General features: G+C 46.7%; 1 protein-coding gene across 1 annotated transcript in view; it reads left to right on the top strand.

Annotated features, from left to right (window-relative positions):
• Positions 1-23,418, top strand: part of LOC143412113 (maestro heat-like repeat-containing protein family member 7) — a 41,130-nt gene extending 17,712 nt beyond the window's left edge. Inside the window, exons 12-22 of the mRNA XM_076872928.1 lie at positions 4,768-4,912; positions 5,308-5,483; positions 5,921-6,058; positions 6,148-6,262; positions 16,113-16,253; positions 16,826-17,002; positions 17,240-17,398; positions 18,817-18,918; positions 21,910-22,012; positions 22,454-22,525; positions 23,234-23,418. Of these exons, the coding sequence (XP_076729043.1) occupies positions 4,768-4,912; positions 5,308-5,483; positions 5,921-6,058; positions 6,148-6,262; positions 16,113-16,253; positions 16,826-17,002; positions 17,240-17,398; positions 18,817-18,918; positions 21,910-22,012; positions 22,454-22,525; positions 23,234-23,418 (1,513 nt within the window). The remainder of the gene's footprint in view (positions 1-4,767; positions 4,913-5,307; positions 5,484-5,920; positions 6,059-6,147; positions 6,263-16,112; positions 16,254-16,825; positions 17,003-17,239; positions 17,399-18,816; positions 18,919-21,909; positions 22,013-22,453; positions 22,526-23,233) is intronic.
• Positions 23,419-23,946: the final 528 nt, after the last annotated feature.

Here is a 23,946-nt window from a genome sequence, read left to right as displayed (position 1 = left end):
TGCTGAGGTTGGCTTTGAACTTGCAATTCTGCTGCCTCAGCCTCCTGAGTCGGTGGGATTACAGGTGTGTGGCACCACAGCCGGCAATTTTTTCATTCTTTTGTGTTAACAATTCTGTGTCATTATTAAAATAGGTTTCTTCTACACAGCATAGCTCTCTTGTGTTTTTTATCCAATCTGAAAATCTCAGTTGGAACATTTAGATTATTTGTAATTAATGTATTTAATAATGTTTGGATTTACATCTGCCATTTTTTTTGAGAGAGAGAGAGAGAGAATTTTAATATTTATTTTTTAGTTCTCGGAGGACACAACATCTTTGTTTGTATGTGGTGCTGAGGATCGAACCCCGGCCGCACCCATGCCAGGCAAGCGCACTACTGCTTGAGCCACATCCCCAGCCCCTTACATCTGCCATTTTATTATTTGTTTTCTATTTGTCCCTTTGTGTTTTGTCCCTATGTTCTCTTTTCCTGCATTCTTTTGAATTATTTGAGTTGTTTTAGGTATTCCATTTAGATGTGTTCATTGGATTTTGACATTTTATATCAATTCATGGGATTATTAGGAAGGTACATACCTATAATTTCATGTTTAATTTTAATATTTTATAACTTCAAAACAAGAAAGTATCAATATATGGCTCCCTCCATTTTACCTGCTTGGGTTACAGTTACCATTCGCATCTACACATATTAAAGAAAACTCACCAAAAATGTCATACTTTTTAAGTTTTATAAATAAATAATATAAAATTATATACTAAATAATATATACAATATATAATTATATATATAGCAATATTGTATATATAAATATATAATAATATATTGTATATATATATATACAATATTATTATTGTTTTTCTCTCCTTAAGTATATGTGTGTGTGTGTGTGTGTGTGTGTGTGTGTGTGTGTGTGTATAATAGAAGTAGGGAGAAAAATAGTCTCTTATATTTACCCAGAAATTTCACAACTTTCCCTCAGCTCATCTTTGGGTGACAAATTCTTTTAGTTTTCTTTCCTGTGAGAGTGTTCCATGTTTTACCTCCATTTCTAAAGAATGTGTTCACCCACCCTGGAGTTCTGGGCTGGTGACTCTTCTTCCACTGGAGGCTCGGGGTAAGTTGGCCCATCCTGCGTATGTGCACCTGTGTGTGAGTGATTGCAGGACTTGCATGGGCTCACACACAGAATCAGGGAATTCCTTGCTCTTTTCTGAGACTGCCCCCACTTTCTGACTCCTGGGAACCCCTTCCCGGGTCCTCCACCTGGAAAGCTGGACTCCCCTCAGAGTTTTGCACAACCACCTTTAGGGTGATGATGTGAGAAAGAAACACAACAGGAGGCTGGAGTTGGCTCAGTTGGGGAGCACCTGCCTGGCAGGGGCCAGGCCCTGGGTTCCATCCCCAGCATTTGCCAAAACACTGCAGAAGAAGGGGAAGACCTCCACTCGGTTCTGCCACTGAAGTCACCCAGGGCAGGGCTGGGGGGAGAGAAAAAGACAAAGAAACAAAGATTCCACTCATGCCCCAACTCACAAGGGCCCATTTTCCCAGTCCTCTGGCCAGAGAGACAGTTTCACTCAGAGACTGAGCTGCCTGAGCCTGCTGCATAGTTTAGCACTGGGGTCACCTTCAGGTCAGGGTGGGAGACCAAGGGAAAAAAAAAAAATCTGGGAGATGTACTCAATAGGGATACTTTTTCTAGTTTTGGCTTTGCTCCCCAATCTGCCTGCTATTTCTTAATTTTTCAGTCTCTAACCTAATTTATGTTTTGTAAATTAGGTTAAGACAGTTGCTGGTGGTGTTCAAGACTTCTGTATCCTTGCTGGTTTTCTGTTTATGCACCTATCAGTTACTAAGAAAGGAATGATGGAGTCTTTTTGTATTTTTCCAGTGGCTTTAGTTTAAATCAGGGGAGAAAGAGGCCTTTTATTTTTCAAAAACTTTTTAAAAATTGATTCTTTTTAGTTATACATTAGGATTAATTTTAACATAATTAAAAAAGCATGGAATATAATTTGCTCTAATTCAATCTCCAGTCCTTCCCCTTTCCCTCCCCTCTTCCTTCCTACTGTTCCCTTCCTCTATTCTAAGGATCTTGTGCTTTTTACTTTAAGTTTTTATTGTTAATTTCCTTCCCTTCCTTTCTCCTTCCCTCTCTTCCTTTTGCAGTGCTGGGGATTGAACCCAGGACCTCGCATAGGCTAGGCAAGTCAGTGCTCTATCACTGAGTGACAGCCCTGTCACTTTATTTTGAGACAGGCTGCCCTTGAACTTGTGATCCTCCTGCATCAGTATCCTGAATAGTTGGGATTGCAGCCACTTTCTATCGTACCTGGCTTATTCATTTCTAATAAATGCTTTTTATCATGTTAACAAAGTTTCTTTTTACTCTGTATATGCTGAACTTTCTTTTAAAATCAGGAATCAATTTTGGATTTTATCAACTAGGTACTATATAAATGTCTAAAAATTTATATAGTTTTCTGTCTTTAACAATTTAGTCTCCATGAGGTTAGATAATATGATCATCTTTTTCTAGTTTTTTTTTTTTTTGAATGAAAATTAAAGAACATGATCTTAAAGTCTTCTCGTTTTTGGAATGTATTGAGGTGTGTGTCTGAGAAAGAGTGTACATAGATTAGGAAGATTATGGTTATTAATTTCAATGTATATTTAATGGGTATTTGAAATAAAACTTGTATTTTCTATTACACACAAAGTTATCTATTATATCAGGCTTATTAAATGTGTTAGTAAAGCGTCCATATCTGAATTTATTTTGTTTATCTGATCTATCTGTCAAATTCTGTTTTTTTGGGGTTTTTTGGTACTGGGGATGGAACCCTGGAGCACTCAAGATGAGCTACATCTCCAGCCCTTTTTTAAAATTTTATTTAGAGACAGAGTCTCACTGAGTTGCTTAGGACCTTGCCAAATTGCTGAGGCTGTCTTTGAACTTGCAATTCTCCTGTCTTAGCCTCTTGAGCTGCTGGGATTATAGGTGTGTATCACCGGGCCTGGCTGATCTGTCAGAATCTTAATATTAGGCTGCTAGGTCAGTTCACTGTTCATTCAGCTCACTGTTAGAGGTAGAGAAATCAACCATTTAAATTATTTTAAAATATTTGATTGATTGATTAATTAATTAAGTAATTAATTGTGGTACTTGGAATTGAACCCCTGGTTGCTGTACCACTGAGCTACATTCCCAGCCTTTTTAAAAATTCTGAGACAAGAGTCTCACTAAGTTGCCCAGGCTGGCCTCAAACTTGTGATCTACTTGCCTCAGCCTCCTGAGTTGCTGGGATTATAGGTGCAGGCCACTGTACTGGGTTTTTATACTTTATCGTATCCATTCTCTTGTTGGTGGCCTTTTCTAGTTATTTGCTATTATTCATTTATTTATTTTGTGGCACTAGGAGTTGAATTCGGGGCCTTGTACATACTAGGCAAGCACTTGATCACTGGGTTTGGTTCTTTGTAAGTCTCTTTGTCTTTTGGTCTCTTTGTCTCTTATCTTTTTAAATTTTACTTTGAGACAGGGTCTTGTTAAGTTGCCCAGGCTGGCCTTGAACGTGTTATCCTCTTGTCTTGGCCTCCCATGAAACTGGAAGTACAGGTGTGCACCACCATGCAGCCAGGTTTTGCTATCATTAACAGGGTTGTTATGAACATTCTTACACTAACATTGTATATAGACTTAAAGGCATATTTACCATTTTATTTGTGTACTATCCCTTCTTGCATCTCAAAATGAAATTGTTTTTCTTCTGTCTTGAAACCTATCTTTTAGGAGTTTATCCTCTAGTGAGAATCTATTGATCAAGCTTTCTATTTTTATTGATTCATAAATGAAGCAAATCTGCCTTAATGATAGATTTGCTGGGAAACTTGTAGGTTGACATTTATCTTTGTTCAGTTCTTGGAAGGTTCAACCTCTTGTCTTCTTCTTTCCATGGTTGCTGTTAAGAAGTTGCTGGCAGTCCGACTGCCATTATTTTGTTGAAGACTATTTTTTTCTTTGTCTTGGTCCCTAGAACACCCGGGGTGCCATGTTACCAGTAGTGAGGTCTCTTTGTCTTTGTCTCTTATCTCTCCTTCGTTTCCCTGTTGCTTTCTCCTATTTCAAAAGGCTATACCATCTTGCAGACATTACACAGCTTGATTTAAAATTTTATCTTATTCTTTGTAGAAAATAATTTTCAGGCATGGACTTCTGTTCGGCTTGTGATCTTGTCAGATCTAGATGTAGAGAGATATGCCAGGCAGAGGGAAAAACATGTGTGACACTACAGAGGAAAGAGGGCCCAGGAGGCTGGAAGGGTGTCATGAAGGGAAGTCATCAGATCTAACCTGCAGAGTGACCCTGGGTGTCACACCGGGCATTTCAGACTGGAGGAGGCAGCCTGGCAGATGAGGTAGTGTTCTGGTCTGGGGCTGTAAGGGGAGCTTGGACAGGGCCAGAGGGGTGGGACTGATCAGAGGCATTCAAGCAGAGCTGATAACCTTGGTCTCAGATGTGTCCTACATAAGGTTCCTACCAAAGGGGACAATTTCAGATTTACCTGTGTGAAGATGACAGGGAATGGGGAAGTCTGGAGGTGGTGAAAGGAATGAAAGATAATGAAGGGAGAGACTAGGAAGAAGGAAGAAAGAGGATGGGGCCAAGAGCCTGGAGCCCTTCCCCTGGAGGTGTGGTGAAACCAGGGAGAGAGGGCCACCTGGGGGGTGACCATGTTGGTGGCTTCTGACTTTGCAGAGAGATACACCATCCCTGGAAGATCCTGGCATCCTTCCCGAAAGGCTACGAGACGATCATGGAGTATCTGCTGCAAAGGCTGATTCCATTGCAGGCAAAGAACGACCAGGAGCCAAGCAACCCATCAAGGATCTCCCCACTGATTGTATGGAGGGGCCGGGCTGGCAGAGGGGCTGGGTGCTGGGAACGGAGCTGGCCAGGGTGCTGTGCTCGGCTGTCTCCAGTGTGGGGTTGAGCACTGTAACAGTGGGGTCTTCGGGTTGGATTGGGGGAGGGGTTTCCCGCTGGCTGCCTTGTCGGGGGATAGAAGAACTAGATTCCTGTTCCCAGGGGTGAATAACCCAGCCCTACCTTAACTCTCAAGGATGAGGGGAGACAAAACAGCCACCATGGCTGTTAGAGTGCTTTAAAACAATGCCACCTGGAAACACCCTGTGCTCTCCTGGCTCCCGCTAACTTAGTCCTGACCTGCTGTGGGCAGCCAGGCCTTCACTGGGCAAGGCAAAGGTGGTGATGCTCCCATTCTCCTCCTTAACCCAGGCCACCAGGGCCATCTACGAGCTCTTGCAGGAACCGAGTCGGCGGATGGAGCTGCACGGCTTCTTCTCCTCCCTGTTCGTAAGGCTGCTCTTCCAGGTCTCCCTTCTGGTGCTTGAAGGAAGTGCTGAAATGATCCAGGGTCAGCAGCCTGTAATCGGATGTGTGGACCCTGTGAGGTTTGTTGGCCTGTGGACTCACGTGCGAGCGGCTTAGCACCCCCTGCCCGCCTTCCGGCCCTCCTGCGGGGCCCTTGGGGTGCTGCTCACACAGCATCCCGAGACGTCTTCCTGGACTTTTTCGAAAAAGACTCTTGAAGTCTGGCTTACTAGGCTCCTGCAGAGATTCTGTACCAAAGTGAAATCAAAAAAGACACCTGGGTCTGCAGACCAGGATGCCCTCCCTACCCCTGGGCAGGCTTCCCGCGTCATCTTGGAGAGGCCACTACCTTCTTGGCCACGGGTTCCTCATTTGTGAAAGGTTCCACAGGGTCACGTGGATTGTCCCACTGCCAGCAATCCACCGTCACTGGGAGGCTGGGAGTCAGGCAGGTGGCTGGGGGAAAGGAGCACAGTGGGGTGACTCCCGGCCTGCTCCTGCTCTGCTCTCTCCCCAGTTCTACAGTGGAGGCCCTGAAGACCTTGATGTGCAGTTCTGGGTATGAGGAACACACGGAGTATGTGAGCCTATTTGGGGGTTGGAGTCTGCTTGTGAGTCCTGAGAAACACTATGATGGAGTCACCCTGCTGGCCAGGTAAGCCGCGCCTGGGGCTCTGACCTTCTATGTTCCTGATCCTCCCTGCAGCCCAGGCCTCCCCCTGATCACCGTGCTCTGGTCAGTAGGGCCCTGGTGATCAAGAACTGTTGGCACAACCGCCCCATCTTCAGCTTCATCATCAGGATCCTCCAGGACACAAACTGCCCCAACCACGTAACAGCCCTTGTGTTCCTGACAGAGGTGACTGGGGCAGGGAGGAGAAGAGGGCGGGGGAGGTGGTCCCTCTGAAAGGCAATGGACTCCTCCTGGGAAGGCCACTGGCCAGAGGGGGCAGGCTGTTTGACTTTCCCTACCTCCCAGAAGGATTGGGGGATGTTACTAGTAATACGTCATTAGGCTGGACACGGTGGCACACGCCTGTAATCCCAGCAGCTCCGGAGGCTGAGGCAGGAGGATTGCAAGTTCAAAGCCATCTTCAGCAACAGTGAGGTGCTAAGCAACTCAGTGAGATGCTATCTCTAAATAAAATAAAAATAGGGCCAGGTGTAATGGTGAAGGCCTGTAATTCCAGTGGCTCCGGAGACTGAGGCAGGAGAATTGTGAGTTTAAAGCCAGCCTCAGCAATGGTGAAGCTCTGCTGAGCAGCTCAGTGAGAACCTGTCTCTAAATAAAATACAAAATAGGGCCAGGGATGTGGCTCAGTGGTTGAGTGCCCCTGAGTTCAAACCACCCCCCTGATCAAAACAAAAACAAAAAACCTTCGTTAGATTTCCTTGAGGTATAGGATTTGATTTCTTCTTGAATCTCAAAGACTCTGCCCTGACTTTATGGAACAAAACAGCTCTTTTCCTTCAGCCACATGAGCCTTTGAAAATTGATCTTGGCTCAGTACCCCAATTAACTCAATGTTAACTCAAGTTACCTCACAGGAAATGTATAGAAAAGGTGGAAAAAGTAAATACAATATTGCAAAATCATTAATCATCACAATACACAAAGGAAATCACTTTTAGGTTTTTGTCTGTATGGAAGTGTTTGTGTGAGGGTTGACATTGTTCTCTCTTTGTATTCTGTGTCCCCCTCTCTTCAAGCCTCTACCTATGTCATTTTATGTTCTTGGTAAACATAACTTTCAGTGGTGATAGAATATTTTATCATAAAGATGTTCTATAATTGGTTGGACATCCTGTTTCTAATTTTATGTTATTATGAATAACACCGTAATGAGCATCTCCGTGCAAAAGCCTTTGCCCATGTGTCAGATTATTATCTTAAGTATTGACTATAATAAGTGGAAGTATAGGTTCAAAAAGCATAAATGCCTTCTGTGACTTTTGATACTGACACCAAATTGCCTTCCAGTAAAGTTGTACCTATTTATACTTCCACCACCAGTGTTTGGGAGAGTTTGGGACAGTTTCTGCCTCATCACAGCTTTAAATCGGCTTCTTTTAAAATGTAAGCAAACTAATTTAAAAACAAACAAACAAAAAAAAAAACAAAACAGGAACTGGATTATATTAAACAATGATAGGAGATAACACAATACTAATGCCAGAACATAAACAGATGTTATCCTAATGTGAACTCTTGTACCCTTATGTGGGTTACAGGACATTTGAATCTCGCGGGAAGGTGCTACTGCTGTGTGCTACAATGTGCATGCTGGCGTGGGTGCTGAGATGTGCGTTGAAGGATGTACGTCATGTTGGCAGAACGCTTGCTCAGGAAGCAGGAATGAGGGCATGTAGGAGGTGGGGCTCTGGCTGGAAGGGGATGCCTTGTGCCATGGGTCTCAGGTGTTAGTGTGTATCATGTCGCCTCATCTCATTGAGGAAGCAGTTCAAATGCAGATTCCTAGGCCCTGTTCCCAGAGACTTGGATTCAGTAGGTCTGGGGTAAGACCCAGAAGTCTTCCTTTTCTGAAAGCATCTCAGTTCCTGTTGTAGTACAGGGAGTCCTTGAACCCAGCTTTGAGAAATGGCACCAGGTACAAGCCTGAGAGAGTAGTAGGTATCACAAGGTGACTGCCACTCTGTTAGAACAGTAGTTCTGAACCCTGGTGGCATATTAGGGTGCTGTGGGGAGCTTTTTAAAAATGCTATTGCCAATGATCCTCCCTACTTTCCCCACTCTCTGCCTTGTTCTTCTGGTCTAGGATGGGGTCCAGGCCTCAGTTTGCTTAGAACCTCCCAAGTCCTGTGTTCTAGAAATGCAGCTAGGACTGAGGACCACCCTACAAGTTCCCCCAAATGCACATACCCACATAAACAAGTGGACACAGGAACAGGTGTTCACTCCTCTGTCACCTGTTTTGGAGCTTCAGGCTGAGGAGGGGAACAGAGAACAGTTTGTTTGGGAAAAGGCTCAAAGGGGCTCTAGGCAGGAAGATGGGTGGACCCCATTCACAGCAATTAAAGAGGTATTTCAAAGGGGAGATCCACGGGGTTTTAGGTACTGGCTAAGAAAGTGGGTCAAGATCTAGAAGCTCTCAAACATTTCCTAACCCTTTGAAGCTCCCAGCTTGTTGTCTTGGTATCTTCATCCATTTCCCTGGGCTAAGCACAAGCAGAAACGTTTCAAAAGGCCCTGTGCTGGAATTCTGGACAATCAAGAAACGGGAGCCCAGCTGTTTTCATTCTCATTTTTACTGTGGAAAAGATGTTATTAACTCTATTTTGTAGAGGATGAAAACTGAGGCCCAGAGAATTTAAGAAACTCACTAATTAGTAAGTAATTTAGGGCAGATCTGCCTGCCTGACAGGTGAAAACCTCTGCAATTTGTCCCTGAAAGCTTCTTTGCCATTAATATAGAAGCACAGATACCCACATAAGCATGCCCCCAGGCGTGCATGCAAAAGCAAGTGCAGATATCTTAAATGTAGCTGATGAACTTTGGTCTTCTTAATGTTGTTTTAAATAATCTATATGCATGTATAATTTTTTTTTTTTTGTACCAGGGATTGAACTCTGGGGCACTAGGCCACTGAGCCACATCCCCAGACCTATTTTGTGTTTAATTTAGAGACAAGGTCTCACTGAGTTGCTTAGGGCCTCACTGTTGCTCAGGCTGGCTTTGAACTCATGATCCTCCTGTCTCAGCCTCTTGAGCCGCTGGGATTACAGGCATGTGCGACCATGCCCGACTATACATGTACAATTTAACACAAATATACAAATGAAACCATACACACTGGTTTCTTTTCTTTTCTTTCTTTCTTTCTTTTTTTTTTTTTTTTTTTAGAGAGAGAGAGATTGAGATAGGAGAGAGAGAATTTTAATTTTTTTTTTTTTTTTTTTAGTTTTCGATGGACACAACATCTTTGTTTGTATGTGGTGCTGAGGATTGAACCCGGGCCACATGCATGCCAGGCGAGTGCGCTACCGCTTGAGCCAAATCCCCAGCCCTGGTTTCTTTATAAAAAGAAAAAAACAAAAAAACAAAAAACCACAACACCTTTTTTTCCATACTTTTGCCTTCTCCCTTCCTACCTAATGAGGCCTATACCCCCTCCTCTTCATCCCCAGGTATCTCACAGGCAACAAATAGGCATCTCTCCCTGTTCAAACACACACACACACACACACACACACACACACACACACACACACACACACAGTGTTGCCAGATGGTTTTCCAAAGTAATGAAGTGTGCTTATGCCAGTAAAGTGTGGGAGAGCCCTCTCTTCACTTCCATCAAGGGTTAGCTCTTTTTTTGAGATGGGGTCTTGTTATATAGCCCAGGCTGGCCTTGAGCTGGTGATCCTCCTGCCTCAGCCTCCCCCCTTAGCTCTTCTTACATCCAAATTCTTGCTCTCCCAATGGATGTGAAACAATAACTGTTTGCTCTAGTTTTCACTTCTGCGTGGAATTTTGTGACTTGAACTTGCCCTTCTCTGAATTCCTTCCCATCTCTTTTGCCCACCAATCATCCTATTGATTATTGTTTGACTTTTTCTTGCTCACATAAACTTTCTGGGTTTGATCCCCAGCAACACACACACACACACACACACACACACACACATTCACACACACCATGGAGTGAGGGGGGACTACTTTAACTCCCGATGTTCCATTTGCATTCCAATGTCTTTCCACCACATGAGCTCACAGGCTGCTGTGTGGAGGTTGCAGTGCTGAGGAGAGCCCTTCCTGGTTGCCACACTACGGTGTCCACGCTGGCATATACATTCCAAACCATGAATGTCTGGCCCAGACATCCTCAACCCTGGCTGCATAGTTGGATATTTGGGAGAATTTATAAATAAATAACACTGACGCTTGGACTCCAAATCAGACTCATGGTGGGTGACGTGGGGTCCAAAGAGCAGCAGGTTCTCCCGGTGATCCTAATGTGCAGCCAGGGCTGGGGGCCTTGGAGTCACTAGGTTACCAGAGTTGTTGGTTGAAGGCCCCTGCCCCAGTGGTCCCAATAGACCAGGCTCAGTCACCTGTTCTCATATGCCAATCAAAGACTCATGCTGTGGTGGAGGGAAGGAGAGGATCTTTTAATCAGTGTGGCCACCCCAGGAAGAAAAGATGTAGGGATTCAGTGACCAAAGATCTGTCTTCAAGGGATGACAGAAACTTTGAGGTTTTATAGAAAAAGGGAACAAAGAAAGGGTTGGGGACTGGTATGGTTGGGGGATTTGAACAGCCAACAGAGTAAGTCATCTTGGTCAGGCCATGGTCTCAGGACTGGTTCTGTGAAGCTCTGGGGAGGTGATCCCATCTTGAGGGGGTGACTTAGTTCCCAGGGGGATGATTGTTCCTGCTTAGGGGCAGCCTGGGTTCCGTCATGGGGTTATAGCTCCTGCTTACAGGGACCATCTTATGGGGTGATCTGTTCTGAGAGGCTGACTGTTGCTTGGGGCAGTTTCGGTCACTTGTCATAAAGATGCTTATCAATCAATCAGACCTGTGTGGTTCCTGGAATCCAAGGTAACTGCAAAAGAAGGTGGTTCAGAAGGAAAACAGGTCAAAAGGCAAGTGGAGTCAGAAAGGGACAAATGAAATTGGTCAATGACTGGACCCGCCTTCAAATCAAGTCACATTCCATGTCAAGTCACATTCCATGTCTGCTGGGGGGAGGGCAGAAGGCCATTGTCTTGGATGATTATTTCCTGCTGATAGGGGCCATGTGGGAGTCTTGGAATGGAAGACCTTGAAGGGATAAGAAAACTCTGTCCCTTTTATACCAGAGGCATTTCACTCCCATGCTGGTCCAAACAGGACAAGCACCAGTCTTACAAAGGAAGTGAGCAGAGGTCACGTAGAGGAAAAGGAAGGAAAATAACACCACATTAAGTGTTAAACATTAAGTGCCTCCATTTAGAGGAATTGATTTTAGCCTACTACTGAAAGGATCTATTGCTGAGGCCCAGCCCAGTGAGCAAACAAGTTAGACCAGATCCATGGGGAGTAAGGAAAAGACAAAGAAAGCAAAGAGTGACGGCAGTGTGATTCAAGATTATCTAAGGCGTCTGGCGGAGTTGTTCTCTCTGAAGAGATATTTGAGATCCTGGGGGGACCATCATCCAATGGGATCCTCTTGATCCTGCCGAGGGGCAGGAGGGCTGTTCCCGGGGGTGCCCTTTTACTCTGGTGTGGTGAAATCTTGGCTTGACACCACCATGTTTTAAAGAAGTGTGAGTGATTCGGAGAACATCGGAAGGGCCTGTCCACTTTTTTTTTTTTCTTTTTAAATCTGCTGATCTTCTGGGCCCTGATATTTCCATGTCCATCTCTCAGTTGACAAAGGTGCAGCGGGTCCTCAGGGGAGGAGGATTTTGCCCTAGAGGAAGCAAACTCACAGACAGAAGTTAGAACTTGATTAAGCTGCTCTACCTATGCCTGATTTTATTTTCATATTTTAAGTGTGGGGACCGTGGCCCTTTATGGAAGTCTCCAAAGGGTCTCCCACAGTTAATGGCAGAGGGACTTTATTGCAGCCCCCCTAATGTGAAGGAAAGCAATGGGCGGTAACTTTTCCTATGTTAGAACAGTTTCTTGACAAATTTTGGCTAAAGTCCGCTTAGAGCATGTGGCTTATCTTCTCTATCTTTCCTACCTGTGGAGGTCTCCAGGCTGCGTGTACTCTCCAGCAGAATCCTAGAGCTCCACTGGCCTGCTGCGCTGCCTCAGAGACAAACTCAGGGCCATTGTCACATTGTATGGAGTCAGACAGGCACTACCTGGGAATGATGCCCTTTAGTAGAGCCTGTACCACTTCCGAGGCTTTTTCCATCCTACTGAGGTTGGCCTTGACCCAGTTAGAAGAGGTGTCAACAGAAACCAGGAGACATTTAAAGTTTCCAGCAACTTTAGGCATCTGAGGGGAGTCTACTGCCAATCTTCAAAGGGATTTGGCCCACACTATTGGACCCCTTGTGTTTGGCCCAAAGTTGGCATCTTTTGGCATAAAGACAGTCTGCAGGAGTTGATGTCCAAGGATGTTTTATGTCCTCGCTATTAGAGGCTGTAAGTCCCTCCCCGGCCCCCTCTCCAACTCTTTCTTTCTCTCTCCCTCCTTGGGTGTGGACAATCAAAAGGCATATTTTGAGTCAGCATAGCATAAATATTAACCCTTTCCCTTTGAAAGATCGAGGGCCCCAGTAAGGGCTACAAATTTGGCCTTTCGAGGGGATAACTGTTAGGAGGGGATCTGACTCAATAACATCTTGTAAATGCTATTGCGTACCCATCTTGGTGTTTTCCATGGTTCATGAAGCCACTTTTACCTGTGAAGAATTCCCAGTCTGTGTGGTCAAATGACTAACATCAGGCCTGGTTTTCTGGAAAAGATAGTATCAAGAACTTCCACAGATCTATGGTGCGGGGTAGGAGCCTCAGGACTTGCTGACAGACGGCAGGGTCTCTCTGCTTAAAGTTAATGTTGTTTGATGAGTCACATTAGGCTCATCTAATTAGATTGCCTGTTATGTACCCAAACTCCCAGCAGTTAGGCAGTACCTGCCTTTTGTTCCAGCAAGGTTAAAATCTGATGTGGCAAGTATATGGCAGTGCGTTGTCCAAGTATTAAGTTTTCAGCATCTTTTAGCACATCATACATGGTTGCTGTTGCCTGGCAACAAGGTGGCCATCCCTTGGCCGTGTGATTACCTGCTATAAGAAGCAAGCTACAGGTTGGGGAACTTCATCCAGCAACTAAACAAGAGCTTCCAGTCCGATTTCTCGCTTACATACAGTTTAAATGGCTTTTTAAAGTTAGGCAGTCCCAAAGTGGGGGCAGACATCAGTCGGTCACTTAAAATTTCTTTGAAGTATGGGTTGGATTTCCTTGGGTGTCTCCCGCGGCAGATATTGCTTTAGGTGGGGGCTTCGCTGCACCCTCTTTTAAAAGAACTTTAACTGGGAGACCATTCTTGGCTTGGCCCATTGGCCTACACAGCCTTGTTGATAGATTGAAGAACTTTGGCACTGACTCACCCCTGCTGGCTTCTCCTGGGTTTATATCAGCTGAAGATGAAGTGCCTGTTCTGGTGGCACTTTTACTGCTTCTCCAAGGAGTTTACCTGATCATTGAGTTTACAGAGTCGGTCTATCCCTGAACATTCTGATACACACAGAAAGGCATATCAAAGCCGTGGGGTCTGCAAGCAGCAGGGGAGCTGCAGGGTTTCAAGGGGTCAGCAACATTCCCTCTTCCCCTTTAATATTTGGCAAAACAGCTCCAACTATAAAGTAGTATGATAATTCAGTGATTTGTTTGGGGACTACGTCTTTTGCATCTGGTATACACATAGGCCATACTGTATTATATTAATAAATCATCTTTTTCTTAGTCATAGGTTTATAGCTATAATTAGATCATGGATCATAGATCATCATGAAACACCTAGAATTCTCCCTAGGGAGCTTCCTAATGGTATAGATTTAGTATTTTCCATTGTTAGGCAAATTATAACAGAGATCTCCCAAGCCCTGATTCCTCACCTATTTTGTGTCTGTTTTTTCTAGTCGGTACCATAGGATTTCAAATTTTCTTGTCAAAAACAAATATCCGGGCACAGCAGCACATGCCTGTAATCCCAGTGGCTCGGGAGGCTGAGGCAGGAGGTTTACTAATTCAAAGCCAGCCTCAGCAATGGCCAGGCACTAAGCAACTCAGTGAGACCCTGTCTCTAAATAAAATACAAAATAGAAGTGGGGAAGTTCAATCCTCAGTACCCCTCAAAACAAAACAAAACAAAACAAAAAATGGCCTATGCCCAAATAGCCCCAAAATGCTCAAATGACAAAGACCAAAACAAAGAGCAAGGTCCTGTTGGTAGGTGCCCTGTTGGTAGAGAACTTCTCAAGGGCTTTTAATCTAAAGGCCTGAAAATTCTAAGGCTCTCTTCTCTGTTTCACAGACAGTGGTAGAAAGCAGACCATACTGGCCCAAAGTGGAAAGATAAAAAAATGCCCCAGGGACTGGGGTTGGGGCTCAGTGGCAGAGCACTTGCCTACCATGTGTGAGGCACTGGGTTTGATCCTCAGCACCACATAAATAAATAAATAAGTAAATAAAATAGAGATGTTGTGTCCATCTACAACAACAACAACAACAACAAAACCTTGTTACTGGAGTCCCTGGATGAAGCCCCTTACCCTGGTGGTCCCAGGCTCAGCCACCTGTTCCCATATGCCAATCGAAGACTTACACAGTGGTCAAGGAAAGGAGAGAAGCTTTTAATCAATACGGCCACTCCAGGAAGAGGAGCCATAGGGGTGACCAAAAATCTGACTTCAAGGGATGATGGAAACTTTGAGGTTTTACAGAAAAGGGGAACAAAGACAAGGGTTGGGGGCTTGGATGTCTGGGGTTTTGAGCAGCCGGTAGAGTAAGTCATCTGGGTCAGACCATGGTCTCAGGACTGGTTCTGTGAAGCTCTGGGGAGGTGATCCCATCTTGAGGGGGAGACTCAGTTCCCAGGGGGGTGACTGTTCCTGCTTAAGGGCAGCCTGGGTTCCGTCATGGGGTTATAGCTCCGGCTTAGGGACCCTCTTATGGGGTGATCTGTTCTGAGAGGCCGACTGTTGCTTGGGGCAGTTTTGGTCTCTTGTCATAAAGATGCTTATCAATCAATCAGACCTGTGTGGTTCTTGGAATTCAAATGGAGTCAGAAAGGGTCAAAATGGAACTAATTGTTTAGGTCAGTGACTGGGCCTGCCTTCGTTGCTTGCTTGATATTGCCCAGCTTGGCCCCAGGGTACCCAGTGCTATGGAATAATAGTGGCAAAGATCTTATAATAACTTCCCTCTACCTGCTCTCTTCTAAAAAGTATTATTCTGGGGACCTATCTTTGACTGCTCTCTTTTCTTTTTCTGACTAAGGTGTGCTTTGCAGCACTCCTGAGACATCTCTTCCCCATCCCCACTGGCTGGAAGTCTAGACCCACCTCACCTGTGCCTGGAGCAACTGCGAGAGATGCATGCCAGTCTCTTTCCTGGGACCTCCTGTTGGCCATAAGCAATGCTTCTCACCAATGGGATGCTCCTCCCAAGTTGGCTCAGCGTTCTTGTTGCCCTTCCCTCAACCCAGCCACACTCCTGCTTTGCCACACCCACTTTTCCCAACTGAACACACACACACACACACACACACACACACACACACACACCTTCCCTTCTGTGAATTCCTCCCCATTTCCTTTGCTTCTTGTCCTATTGTTCGCCTTCCAGTCTGTAAGACTTAGATGTGCATTCAAGTTCTCTTTATTCAAGTTCCACTTCTTTATAAATTTTCCTTTAGCACCCACTTAAAATAGATTTTATTTATTTATTTATTTTGCTTGCTTTTGGTTTGTGCCACGTTGCTATTGTCTGGAGATGTTCACAGGTGGTTGAGTGAGTCTTTGCTTCCCAATGGAAACATGAGGTTATTTGAGAACTGACTGAGGTTTCTTACTTTTCTCATCCTGGAATGAAAGGGTGGGAGGACCCTCTAACTCTGGTCTCTCCACCGATTCTTCCAAAGCCTTAAAACCGTCTTTACCCGTGAGCAGGAACCTAGATTCAGCGTCATTGGGAGTTGTCTCCTCCTTGCGCACCTCACTATCTTTCTTGGCCTCCTTTGCCAGCTGCTCCAGAGCCCAGATGTGGCAGCCATTGTGGATGACATTGCCACCCACATTCTAGCAAACTGGTTCAAGTGTGAGGAGCTAACCACAGTGAAGCTGTTGCTGCAGGTGACAGAGGTCTTCGCAAAGCACAAGAACTTGGTAAGATGAAGCAGAGGCCAAGGGCAGGTTCTCAGGCAATGTTGTCATCTGGGAGAGGAATAGGACCCGGAGTTCAATAGACAGGGTGGGATTCAGAGACCAGATCTTCCTGAGGCCAGTCCACCAAGCACAGGATCAGGGCTTGGGCCATTCCTGCTCCCTCCCTTCCCAGGAGAGGCCCCCTGAGGAGGCTGTCCCGTGGGTCACTTCAGAGGATAATCTCAGCCAATCCCAGGATCCCACACATGCCACCCAGGTCTCCTGAATACCAGCCTCATCGTCACAGATGAGACGGGCAGTGAGGAGGGGAGCTTCTGGTGACGTGGGGAAGGCGGCTTCTCTGTCTTCTCCCCTTTTCCCACGGAGGGCAGAAGTCAGCTGTCCTCCTGGGCGGCTCATGCTGACCACACCCACTTGCTGAACCAGCCCTAGTTCCAGGGTGAAAATTGGCAGTGTGCCCGGGGCTGTCGCTTGTGGGGCTTGGACTGAAATGAGAGCAGGAAAGAGCCCCGCGCAGCATTTCCTGAGCAGCGGTCACGGTCACCCCGGTCACCCCGGTCACCCCTCCGCAGGTGAGGCGGCTCTCCATCCTGCAGCCGCACGTGCTGAGATGCTGCTACTCCCCCTGCCACTGCATCGTGGAGGAGACTTTCCTGACGCTGAATCACCTCCTCGAGGACCTCACCTGGCAGCACGCCTCCTTCTTCCTGATTCAGCTGGCCTTCACCCTGGGCTCTTTCCTGGAGGAGGTGAAGTCCCCTGAGGGGTCTCTCTTCCTCCAGGCCTCTGTGAGAGGAGGAATTGGGCAGAATTCCCTGGAGCTTGACATGGTGCTCTTCTGTGGGGAGGGGACCGCCTCTGCGCTCTTGTCTCACGACTGTCGTGTTGCTGGAGAATCAAAGCAGATCTCGGGGGAGGAGCAGCCCAGGGACTCTGGACCCTGGGTGACAGTGGACAGATGCAGAGGTATGTGTTTTCTGACCCAGGAGCCCGAGAATCTGCGCCTGATGGCCTTCCAGGTCTACGGGAATCTCCTGTCCAAGGCCAAGAAGAGAGACCTTGTCTTCCCCTTGAAGCAGCAGATGCTCAACTCCATAGTTCTCCTTGTGCTGCACCTGAAGGATGTGAATACTGATGTGGCTCAGGTGAGAGGCCAGCCCTCGGAGCCTGTGTGTGGTCCCCAGTTCCATGGTGGGTAAATATTGAGCATGTGGGCAGCGGCTGTGGAATCCACTAGTCTCTGACCTCAGAGAGTTTCCAGAAGAAACTGGAGATGACCTCAGTGACTTGGGAGACTGAGGCAGGAGAACTGCAAAGGTTAAGGCCAGCCTCAGTGGCTTAGTGATACCCTGTCTCAGAATAAAAAAATAAAAAGGGCTGGGGATGTAGTTCCATGTTACCGTGCCCCTGGGTCCAATCCTCAGTACTGAAAGAGAGAGAGGGAGGGGAGGTAGGTGGGCGGGGAGAGACACTAGAGATGACAAGATACGACACCCGAGTTTTCTCCAGCTCCTAGCTCCATCCAGCTGGCCACCAACTTGCAGTAGAATATTGTGGTTGTGAAAACTCTGAGGAGGAACATCTCATGGACTGGCACATTAGTACCACTCCCTCTCTCTGTTTCCCTGCCCTTGGCTTCTGCAATCTTCTTTGAGACCACTTTCGGTGCCCCTTAGTGTGGACAGGCTCCCTGGGTAGGCCAGTTCCAGTTGGAGACAGTGTTGTGGGCAGAATAAAGAGATTTGGATGGGGCAAGCTCTGATCCCAGGAAACCAGAAGTGGGCACTGCAGCTAGAAAACCCCCAAACCGGCTTAGCCTATAAGAGGACACTCTGTTCTCACAGAGCAGCTACTTTGCCATTTCTGAGGCCTCTTTGGGCTCATCTGAGGATGCTGTGGAACAAGTGCTTGAAAGAAATTATCCTGTGGCTCAGGGCCCCTCCTGGTGGAGTCAGCAGTGATATTCCTGAGAGAGCTGACCCTGATTCAGAGCAGTGACCAACAGTTGAAGAATTAAGACGTTGGGGAAATCTAAACCAGGCACAGTTGTGCATGCCTGTGATCCCAGCAACTTGAGAGGCTGAGGCAGGAGGATCACAAGCTCAAGGCCAGCCTCAGCAATTTATCAAGACCCTGTTTAAAAAAAAAAAAAAATTAAAGGTGCTGAGAATGTAGCTCAGTGGTAGAGTATACCACAAAACAAGACTTTGGGTAAATGTGATTTCAGAGACTGTTTTAGGCATGGGAAGTTGTGGGACTGGTGACTGAGGTTAAGAGGTGGAGAGTCCCATTGCTCTGGGTCTCTGTGCAGTATCACAGCAATCGGAAAAGTCACTCTAACTGTGATTTGCAAGTTCTCCTTCATGGGTAACAGGGGTTTTCAATACAGCCAGATGCCTAGATGACTCCTGTCTTGCTCCGAATCCTGGATCCCTACCTGTTCCCTGAGTTTCCATCCCACTGGAGTTGGACAGGCTGTCCTCTCTCTCCCTTCTGGGTGCCCCTTCATGGCTGCCCAGCCCCACTTGCATAACCCCTTATGCCAAGCCTCTTGTCTCCCCAGATCTGCCAGCTCTCCCTCTGCCACACAGCCACCTTACTGGGCTGGACAAAGTTGAAAACAGTCTTCACCCAGAGAGATGTGTTTACCATTCTCAGGATCCTGGTAAGCCAGCTGCCGCCTCACCGTTCTGCCCCTGTGCCAGGGAGGGTGGCATCCCCAGCACTGCGGTCCTTTCTCCTGCAGCTAGGGGTTTGCTGTGGTGGCCGCAGCCGCAGTTCAATGATAAGCCGCTCACCAAGCATTTGCTTTGTGTGGGGCATTTAGATGGTACCAGTCCCTCTGGTAACACCCTCTTTATTCTCCCAAGTGAAATTCATGAATCTCAGCATCTACCCATGCTTCATATTTCCCAAATAAGCAGAATGCCCTAACTCCAAAGGACAAGTGAAAGTAATTTATTAAAAAAACCCAGCATGCATAAACATATGTAATATAATAGGACATAATATAACATATGTGAGTGCTTGATTCCATTTACCCTTGAAGACATAATGAAGGCTCCTTCCCCTTTTGCACAGAATCACTGTGAACAGATCTGCTCCTGATGCAGAGTCAGATCAAACATCAAAGGAAGCTTTGTTGTTGGTGATTTGATTTCCAAAGTGATGAATAATTTTTGCTAACATACTGCCACTGCCATCTCTCCCTGAAAGTTTAGTTTTGGATTTGTCTTACAGATGCATTCCTAGAAAACCCTGTGTATGCTTGGACTGTGTAAAAGTACTCTGTAATATATGAAAGACCGGGCCAAGGTCTGGGTACAGATTCTGAATAGGTTTTGATTGATACAAATTCATGTATCAGTCAATGTAGTCCCCAGCTGAGCACGGGTTGTTTCCCTAAGAGAAAGTGGGCTCAGGGTGGCCAGATCTTCCAAATGTTGAGAGCAGAAAATCCTGGCTCTAGGTGACATTTCCCACATTTATGTTAACAAATAATTTACAATGTAAAACATTATGTGGACTAAATGAGAAGGTCTGAAGGCTGGTCTTGGGTCCTGGGTGGCAGCCTGAAGTCTGGGCAGGGGAACCAAGAGTGGGAGACCGGGCCACATCATGCCATGAAGGTTTGGTGCCACAGGAGCAGGATGTGGTGCTACGGGCAGCAGGAGCCACTGAAGTGTTCAACAAGGCAATGGTATGGTTGGAAAGCTGTGCACTTTAGATAAGTCCCCCGGCCCAGGCTGTGGAATCAGAGGAAAGGTTCCAAGGGACAGAATTAGGGGCCTCAGGGAGAGATGACAGTGTCACAAAGATGAAGCCATGGATGTGATTAGCTGGTTGTGGAGATTGATTGAATGTGGAGCGTGAAGGTGGAGGCCACTTGGGTTTCTGACCTGAGTAGACACTGGTGCCATGGAGCAAGGTCAGGAATACAGGGCAAGGTCAAGTATGAGAGGAAGGGGGTGGGCTGATTTTGTGCCTGTCAAGTTTGTAAAGTCTATGGGTGAATCTAGAGAACTGGAAGTCAGGAATATATCACTGAATCCTGGAGCTGTGCTAGAGGCGTGGATTTGTTATCACTGAATACACTGCCCAACGGTTGATGGAAGTTATAATCACCGACCCAGATCTGCTCAGCTAGGGAGGTGGCCAGTGGGACAGGAAGCTTGTGAGTCAGCCCAGGATCCCAGGATCAAGCATCCTGGGATCAAGCATCTTTTGAAGGAGATTAGGAAAGAAAGTCAAGTGAAAAGTCAAAGGAGAACAAGAGGAAGGAGATCATATTCATGTAGGAAAGTTCTAGGCAGCAATCGGTGGCCCGCGGTAGGACGGCAGCATGAGTTTGGGAGCATCGTTTGGACCGTGGGAGCTAATGGTGGCCCTTGCCTAGTCAGGGTTGGAGATGTAGGAGGAGGGGACTGTGGTGCAAAATGACAGATTTCCTGGGTAACTTCAACCGTGGCAGAGGTGAGCAGGAGGGCAGGCTCAGCCTCACATCCTCTAACCAGAGCAGCACCCCTTCTGATGCAGGGGACATTTCCAGTTAGGATTTTTATTTGAAGAAAAGATCCTGCTACCAAAAAGTTGGAAAAAGGGGCTGGGGTTGTAGCTCATGGGTGAGGCACTGGGTTCCATCCTCAGCACCACATAAAAATAAATAAATAAATAAAATAAAGGTATTGTTTTCATCCATAACTAAAAAAAGGTTTTTTTTTCCATAACTAAAAAAAGTTTTTTTTTTTTAAATGTTGGGAAAAACCATAGGTTTCACCTCCTTTTTGACTGCAGCCGGGTGTGGTGGTGCAGGCCTGTAATCCCAGAGGCTGAGGCAGGAGGATTGTGAGTTCAAAACCAGCCTCAGCAACTCAGGGAGGCCCTTAAGCAACTCAGTAAGACCCTGTCGCTAAATAAAATGCAAAAAAAGGGATGGGGTGTGGCTCAGTGGTTAAGTGCCCCTGAGTTCAATCTCTGGTACCAAAATAAAGGAAAAACAAAAACTAAAAAACTTCACTGTAAAATGAAAAAGGAGGGTAGGAAAGAAGAAGCTAGAAGGGGACATGGAGAGGGGTTAAGGCTAATGATCATTGTAAAGGAAAGGGCACATCATCCTAAGACCTTCATGGGGGGAAGTCTGAGTAGACACAGAAAACGGGGTATCCCAAGGCAGGGGAGGAAGTTATAAGAACACTTAATTATATGCAGCCCTCCTTCTAATAGAAGGGTCTAGACATGATTGATGTCTACACACCCTTTTTTGCAGCCTAGAGAATGTGGCATGAGATTGAAAATTTTAAGTCAAGCTATAAATAGACAATATTTCAAATTGAGGTTCACTGTTCCAATGTTGGGAATAGGAGAAATGTGGGTGAGCCAAAAATTGGGGTAAATCTATATTTATAGGTAAATCTATATGGTAAATCTATATGACTCCTATTGGGTCAAGGTCAGGGAAAGTGACCCCTGTGGCTTGGTTCATCCAGAAAGGCTTCACAGAGGAAATAAGTTTGAGGAGCTGGGGTAGGGAGTGGAGGTGCAGAATGTCTTCATAGATTCTGCCACTCAGGGAATAACTCAGGTTAGTCTTAAGACTGTCCAAGGAGGCAGAAGAACCAGCCATGGCCTCTCTGTAATGGAACACCTCTCCTTACAGCTGCAACTGGAGGCGAGCAAAGCCATCTGGTTTCTGAACCAATGTGTGACTCTCTTCAAGAGCCCACAGGTCTTCATCCGCCAGGCAGCTGTGTGGTTTGCAGGTATGGCCTTCTGTCTTTTGGAGCCACTGTGTCCTTGGTGTACAGTCCGTCAAGCAGACTGAGAGAGGACCCAGGACGTAGTTACAAGACCCATAGTTATTCCAGGACTCTGGTAATGACACCGACCACCTTCACCTGCTCTCCTCCCCTGCAGGAAGCCCCTAGTTGGGTTGGCTGACCTTCCTGTAGCTGAATGGGCAAGTCCTGAGAGGCCAGAGTTGGAGCAGAGGGGTGCTTGCCTCTCTACCTGGCCCAGTTTGGTTAGAACCCTTTAGAAAATCAGGGACAGAAATTTTGACTTTATGGGAAATGTTCAGATCTGAGGCTGGTGGCCACAGGAGAGAAATGCAGACCAAGGGGGCAGTGGTGAGTGTTTGAGGAGGGGCAGGGGAAGCACTGGTGGCCAGGACACCACTGAGGTGCCTCTGTGTGCCGCTGCAGGCCAGATCATCCAAACCCTCAACCTGGAAGAGATGGATGAAGTTGAGGATGCATATACAGGTGAGTTGGCCAGTCGCCCACTGCGTCCATCTGTTGGAGGTACCATGTTGGTGGGGTAGGCTCAGGAACGAGGAATGGCTCTCCAAAAATGATTATCCAGGCTGAGTGAAGAAGAGGCTTGGCTCCGGGGCATTTAGGTTTGGGGGTGTTGGTCAAGGCCCTGCAGACCCCACTCTCACTCACCCCCATTGCCATCTTGCTCGGGCCCCATTCATCAGTCAGGATGGTTCCTTGAACTCTCTCTAAGAGAGACGGCCAACTTCCTCCTTGGGGGACTCGGTCCCCAAGCGTGCCCAGCTCCTTTCCTTGGGAGCCTCCAGAACCGTTGGTGTTGTTGTCCATGCTCCTCCACCATCTTTCTGAGATGTGACCGCCCCTTTCTGCACTGTGTCCCTGACATAGTGGTTCCCAAGTGTGGCCAAGTCCCTGGCTGCAGCTCTCTGGGAGGCCAGTGTTATTCTATTGGTGGAGAGCAGAGACAGGGAGGGGAAGGTAGAGTGGACCACAAGGATTGGGGATGAGTGCTGGCCCAGCATCTCCAAGCTCTGGGCATGTTTGTGATCTTGTTTATAACTGAGCAGTGTGGACTCTCTGTCCTACCTTAGAAGATGCCAGTCCCATTCCACTACCCTATTCCTTTCCCATAGCAGGACCCGTCCCTCTTGCCTAGCCCGGTGGCCTTTCTCTGGTCAAAGACTCATAGCTGTATCTGTGTTGCAGCCCTGAGGCACATGCAGAAGGACCCCGACCCCGTGGTCAGCTGCCTCACCACACAGACCCTCTACATCCTGGAAACCCAGAAGAAGGTGCTGCAGGCCAAGGCCACCACTTCCTGCTTCTGCAGGAGGAGGCCCCGGAGGAGGTCTTTTGAGCCTGTGTCACTCACTAGGTTCCTAAAACTGTGACAGCAGGGTCAGGCTACTGAGCCCTGCACTAGAAATTATGTGTCCCCAAAGAACTTTGCTAATAAAAGGAGAAAGCATGTACTTTTGTGGAAGTCGATGTCCATTCTTGGCTGTGTGAGGTAAGGCCGTCTGTCCTAAGTGCCTTCTTTGCAATAAATATCTGGGACTAGGCTGGCCTCACCCGGCTCTGCCTCAGTGTGTCCTGTTTCCATTCAGCTGAGTGATCTCAGGCCAGTGCTTGCAGTTTCATGTGAAACAGCTTGAACCAGGAACTGGATGTCAGGACCTGGGAGGGATCTAGAATCCTGATGTGCTGGGCAGTGTTCTTGATGGGAAGCAATGAAGTCCACTCTTGCTAGTTAAGAAAGTGAGTTGTACATCTGTAATCCCAACAGCTCAGGAGGCTGAGGCAGGAGGATCGTGAGTTCAAAGCTCAGCCTCAGCAACTCAGCGAGGCCCTAAGTAACTTAGTAAGCACCTGTCTCAAAATAAAAAACATAAAATAAAATAAAATAAAGGACTGAAGAT

Source organism: Callospermophilus lateralis, chromosome 13 (assembly GCF_048772815.1).
Source record: "Callospermophilus lateralis isolate mCalLat2 chromosome 13, mCalLat2.hap1, whole genome shotgun sequence".
In the NCBI taxonomy this organism is placed as follows: Eukaryota; Metazoa; Chordata; class Mammalia; order Rodentia; family Sciuridae; genus Callospermophilus; species Callospermophilus lateralis.
Note: the sequence above shows the minus strand (reverse complement) of the source record. Positions and strands in the feature narration are given on the sequence as shown.